The 5,279-nt window shown below is 57.3% G+C and overlaps 1 protein-coding gene across 1 annotated transcript; it reads right to left on the bottom strand.

Moving 5' to 3' along the window:
* Nucleotides 1-3,557: 3,557 nt before the first annotated feature.
* LOC121350504 (leucine-rich repeat-containing protein 37B-like) lies at nucleotides 3,558-5,201 on the bottom strand. Its single transcript, XM_041461881.1, has 4 exons — nucleotides 4,935-5,201; nucleotides 4,741-4,833; nucleotides 4,343-4,404; nucleotides 3,558-3,612 (listed from the first exon to the last, which is right to left on the bottom strand). The coding sequence occupies exons 1-4, from the start codon at nucleotides 5,148-5,150 to the stop codon at nucleotides 3,558-3,560; spliced, it is 426 nt and encodes a 141-aa protein (XP_041317815.1). The 5' UTR covers nucleotides 5,151-5,201.
* Nucleotides 5,202-5,279: the final 78 nt, after the last annotated feature.

The raw sequence follows: 5,279 nt of genomic DNA, 5'->3' as shown, positions 1-5,279 counted from the left end.
GCGCAAGGTCTGGACTTTGGGGTCACACAGGTTTATTGAGGAGCATGGAGGCTTCCTCCTCTGTGGTGTCAGGCATGATCAGCCCTATGGAGGAATGCTTCTCTTCAGCCGTGGCTCCTCCTCTGCTGCTCACAGCGGGGTGGCTCTGAACCAACGGGTCAGAGAGAAAATCCAGGTTCCAGTTTAGACCCTGGACAGATCTGGACCTTCGCTCCACTTTCACAGGGCTCAGCACCTGGTAGAAAAGCTGATTATGTCCAACCCAATACTGGCGGTCCTTCTTCTTGTGCCGTTTGTGTGTCCTGGTGTAGTACTTCTTGGGAGCTGGATCTTCCTCCTCATCTCTCTGTTGTCCTGAGAGGGAGGGATCGTCAGCATGTTTTAATCCACCAGCTACAGCTGAGGGCTTTAATCCTTGCCTAATGCTTGCCGATTCAAATGTGACTCCTGCTGCTTGTGATCCCAGCTTGAGGGTGTATTTTTCTCCGCATGCTTCAGCCTGGCAGACTGGGGCTGGTGTGGGACAAAGCTTTTAGCAGTCTTTATGATTTCAGCCATGTGCAGCTTCTTCTTGAGCTTGGCCTTCAGGTCACCAGCGCTTGTTTTGCCTTCGTGCCCCAAGAGATGCTGAGGGGGATATGAATTTGTTCTGGAGCTATCCAGGCTGCTGACATCACCCTCAGCGCTCAGGGTCAGGGCAACCACAAGCGTTACAGTGCCATGATCTGCCAGTGAAGGCTCCTTGGGCTTGAGGATCAACATGGGGCTGGTGTTCAGCTCTCTGCGTTCTTCCATGTCCACTATTTCTCCCCGTGTCTGTAGCAGAGTGGATTTCTCCTGGACATTTGATCTAAGCCTGCTCTGTGTCACTGTGGAGCCATTCCCATTTGTACTGGGTTTTTGTGGCCAAGTTTTGGCATGGCTTTGGGCCTAGGGATGCTGTTGAAATTTCTTTTGCTTCTCATTATCCTGCTCTGGTTTTGTTGGTAATAAATGGAATTAATATCCCCATGTTCCCTCCGTTGTGTCCGTGAGGGTGACCAGGGAGGAATTTCTCCCTCTCTTTCTGTGAACTCATGAGCCTTCTGCTGCCTTTTCTCTCCTCTCCACTTGCGCGGAGCGGTGACAGCGCCTTTGGTGGGCAGCCGGCATCCAGCCAGGGCCAAAGGCCGCCTGGCGCCGGGAGAGCGCGGGGAGCTTCCCGAAAGCCGGGCACAGTCGGGATGGCCGCCGGGAGAGCCTGAGGGAGCCGCAGCGCCAACGGCGGGAAGCGCCGGCAGCCTGAGGGGCGGCAGCTCCGCCTCAGCGCGCCGGCACCGGCAGCGACCGCCGTGCAAAGGGAGCCGCGGGCAGCTTTGGCAAGGCCGCCACGGCCCCGCAAGCAGCGCCCACACAGGCGCCCCGGCCCGGCCGGGAAGCGCGGCCGCTCCGCCGCACAGGCAGCTCCGGCTCCGGGCAGCGCCTCCGGCAGCGGCCGCCCCGGCCTGAGGGGAAACGCGCGGGCCAACAGCTCGGGCCGGGGCGGCTGCGGCAGCGCTTGGGGCAGGGCGGCCTCCACTCCTGGCCACGGAGTCACGGAGCCTCAGAGTCTCTGACGATGGAAAACACCTCCGGGTTCAGCGAGTCCATCCTGTGCCCGGTCCCCACCTTGGCAGCCAGGCCACAGCACTCAGTGCCGCCTCCAGCCGTTCCTTGGACCCCTGCAGGCATGGGCAGTCCACCACCTCCTTGGGTAGCTACTTCCAAGGCCTGACCACCCTTTCCAAGGAGAAATTCCTCCCTGACCTCTGTGTTTCTCGTCTTACACACCCTGGCACTATTTTAAGCCTATTCTGAGCCATATTCGACAAAGGTGCCTTTCATGCATGCGCATTAAACCTCCTCGAGAAGGTGATTCTGCTCCATGACAGCAGCCCTTCAGCATCAGGTTCAACAATGCAACCATCAGCCTGGGAGCCAGGCAGGAGTGAGGGAGGGCCAAGGGAAGGCGGAGGAGGTGAAAACCTCAAGGGTGCAGAGGGGACAATGCTGCTTGTGCAGCTCCAAGCCAGCGCCACGGGGACACCAGTGCCGAGGCCTCTGCAGGAGGACACCGGCCATTCCCCTTCCCACCCCCCACCCAGAGCTCTTGTGCTCACAGGAGACATTTGGAACACAAAAGTGTTGACCCTGGAAAGCTACAGGGGCCTTGGGATGTTTTAGAAGCGCTACTGCAAAGCCTCTTCCTGAGGCTGAGGTTTTGGAATGAGAAAACTCTACAGCGAGTGCTGGAGCCAGGCACTGCCACTGCCACTGGGGCTGGCAGAAATAACACCTGGGCTGAGGTAGGACCAGGTGCATGCTCTGGTGCATGCTCTGCTCAGCATGCACCAGTGGCAGAGCTGAAGGGGGAAGTGCAAAGCTAAGGAGTGGCAGGGAGGGGCAGAGGGAGAGGGACTGCTGGAGCCACTCTGAAGCAGCCACTGGACAAATGTCCCAGACAGACACATCCCAAGAAGCCGAGGATGCCCAAGGGTGTGGCCAGCACGCAGAAGGAGGGGATCCAAAACAAGGGGAATGGAAACAAGGCCCTGCTGGGGGCAGCAGGGCACTCCCCTCCTGGCCCATCTCACCTTCCCAGCTCCCTCTACACAACGCAGGGGAGGCTCTGAGCCTCCGGGGCCGGGACAAGCACGGTGTGGACAAGCTCCATCCAGGCTGGAGGGGCTGCCCAGGGGGAGTCAGTCCAGCCACGCTGTTTGAGAGGCTCCCTGGGGACGCTGTCCTGAGGCACAGAGGAGTCCAGAGAGGCTGGACATTCTGCAGGGAGAAATCCTTGAAGGCACAGGCAGGAACAGGCCGTGCCCATGTGCCCAAAGACGAGCTGGTGAGGAAGCTGAGCGGCTGAGCAGGAACCTTTGCCTGGGACTCAGGGAAAACACAGAATGTACACCTTTGGAAGAAGGGCAGCACCACAGGAGGATGGCGAGGATGTTGTTGGGGCGTGCAGGGAGAAAGGCAGAAAAGCAAAGGCCCGGCTGGAACTGAATTTGGCCAATTCCATAAGGGAGAACAGAAACTGCTGTTGCAAAGACATCGGCAACACCAGGAGGAACGAGAACAAACTTTGGTTTTATTGAATGCAGGGGAAAACATTGCTACAAGGGATGAGGAAAACCTGAGATACTGATGCCTTCTCTGGGTGTCCCGAGCTTGTGCTTGCCTGCAGCACCCTCCGGCCTTCCCTCAGCAGTGACAGCAAGAAAATAACAGTCAAGGAAAAAGCATCCAAGGAAATAACAACAGCCAACGAAGCAGCATCCAAGGAGAGCCTCTGCTAAATGGGAGGTGAAGAATTGCTGGCATCCCATTAACCTCTTGCAACTCTTCTACCTTACTTCTTCACACTGTGCCTCTTCCCGGGATGCTTGTCTCTGGGATTCATAGGCATCCCTGATGCGTTGAATACATTGCAATTCAGAATTGCTGAACAGGGAACAGCAGCACTGGGAAGCACCATGAACAGCCTGGGAACAGAGGCAACACTCGGGGGGGCTCTCTGCCGAAAAGACGAGATGTCAGACACGGAGGTCGTTATCCTTCCTCCCTCTCTGTGGCAGTTTTACACAGAACCTGAAAAAACCAGAAAGGGAAAATGGGCATACAAAGAGAAGGCAGCTGGTGATGGAGGCTGTGGGCAACAGGGCTGCCTGTGCTCTGTCCTGTCTGGGAAGCAGCCGCTGGAGCAGTCGGGAAGGGGCATTTCCAACGCTGCAAAGCAATGGAGTGAGTGAGGTGAACGGGGACAAAAAGGCTTCTGGCCGTCCCATCGCCAGAGGTCCCTGCTCCCGGTCCGTAAGCAGGGAGGTTTGGCCAGGGAGGGCTGCAGCAGGTGCCAGCACCTCTCCCTGCTCTGGGGTGTGTCAGCAGAGCCCAAGGAAGATGGGGAGCCCCAGCAGGGATGGCAATGGCTGGCAATCCAGGGAATGAGCCCTGCATGCAAAAGGCAGCTGGAGAGGATGGGAGTGAGTTCTTCTGAGTTCTTCACCAGCCACTGTGGGGAGGGAGCGGGAAAAAACAGGGCAGAGCAATCAGCAGAGGAGACTGCTTGTGCTCACAGAAATTTGGGAGCACCCCGGGGCCCAAGACATCCATGCCAGCGCCGGCGTGGGAAGGGCTGGTTGGGCTGGGAGCCCCTGGCCTTGCCCAGCGCTCAGGAGCCGCTTTCCCAGGGCTCCCCCAAACGCGACGTGTTGGAAACACGGCCCGAGGAGTCCTGGGCAGCGGCACCTGCGCGGCTGCGGGGCTCCAGGAGGAGCTGCTCTGCACAGGAAAGACTCTTGGTGGCATGGGCAGGAGTTACCTTCTCAGCCACAGTTTCCTGGTGTGGTCAGGTTGCGAGTCAAGTTCACGTCGGGAGCACTTCTGGGGAAGGAAAATGGGAGATTTGCAACATCAGTTTTCCTGTAATATTCTGCCAATCAGGAGAGGGTGAAAGCTCTCATTGCTGTGTGGCTGAAGGCAGGAGAGCAAAGCAAAGCTGGGGAGAGCTGGGACAGAAGGCAGGACAAGCTCCCCCCAGGCAGGCTGGACCCTGCTGAGCTGAGTGCTGCGGATGCTGCCACTAGCTTCAGGCTTGGAAAAACATCTCCTGTGGTACCCAGCACATGCAGGGGCATCTGCAGTGGCACATGGGGCTCGTCACCTGGGCACTGCAGCTACAAGACAGACAGCTGTGTGTCAAACAAGATATTCACTTACGTGGGAGACACACTTCAGTATCAGCAAAACCAAGACGAAGAAAAACAGCAAAACCACAAACGTGATCACGTACACCACAACCTCCAGTTTTTGCTGTGAGGAAAGGAAGGAAGAACATGTGGCTAAGAGCATTGATCCTTCCATTCTCCTTTGCCCAGAAGGACACATGCAGCAGTGCCCAGCAGCTCTCCTACCTTCCCTGTGAGTCCCTTGTCCTTCCCCAAGGCCATGTGAATTATCATGCTCTCTTGCAGACGACACTGCTCCATTGGATCATAGGCTCCCTGGTTCTCTTGCCTCTCTCTGAGCAGCTTTAGAAGCAGCCTGGTCTTTGTGACCATCTTGGCACACGCCTGCTTGAGCTGGGGCAGGCTGCAGTCCCTCTTCAGGGCTCGCTCCACATGGGCCATGAATGCCTGCAGGCCTTTGTGTGCCTCCAGCAACTGCTGATGATGATCAACATTGGTTTTCACTTCTATCAGAACTGGCGCAAGACCTGGCCTTTGGGGTCTCACAGGTTTATTGAGGAGCATGGAGGC

The sequence above is a fragment of the Pyrgilauda ruficollis genome, unplaced genomic scaffold (genome assembly GCF_017590135.1).
Source record: "Pyrgilauda ruficollis isolate IOZ18807 unplaced genomic scaffold, ASM1759013v1 scaffold157, whole genome shotgun sequence".
In the NCBI taxonomy this organism is placed as follows: domain Eukaryota; kingdom Metazoa; phylum Chordata; class Aves; order Passeriformes; family Passeridae; genus Pyrgilauda; species Pyrgilauda ruficollis.
The sequence above is the reverse complement of the archived record's forward strand: the minus strand, read 5'-3'. Positions and strand labels throughout refer to the sequence as shown.

What these genes read in the sequence shown, in the direction of transcription:
- LOC121350504 (XM_041461881.1), bottom strand. Translation starts at nt 5,150, where the DNA reads ATGGCCCATGTGGAGCGAGCCCTGAAGAGGGACTGCAGCCTGCCCCAG. An exon ending in ACAAGGGACTCACAGGGAAG is followed by an intron (nt 4,834 to 4,934) that starts GTAGGAGAGCTG and finishes CTTTCCTCACAG; the next exon opens with CAAAAACTGGAGGTTGTGGT. An exon ending in AGGAAACTGTGGCTGAGAAG is followed by an intron (nt 3,613 to 4,342) that starts GTAACTCCTGCC and finishes TGGTTTTTTCAG; the next exon opens with GTTCTGTGTAAAACTGCCAC.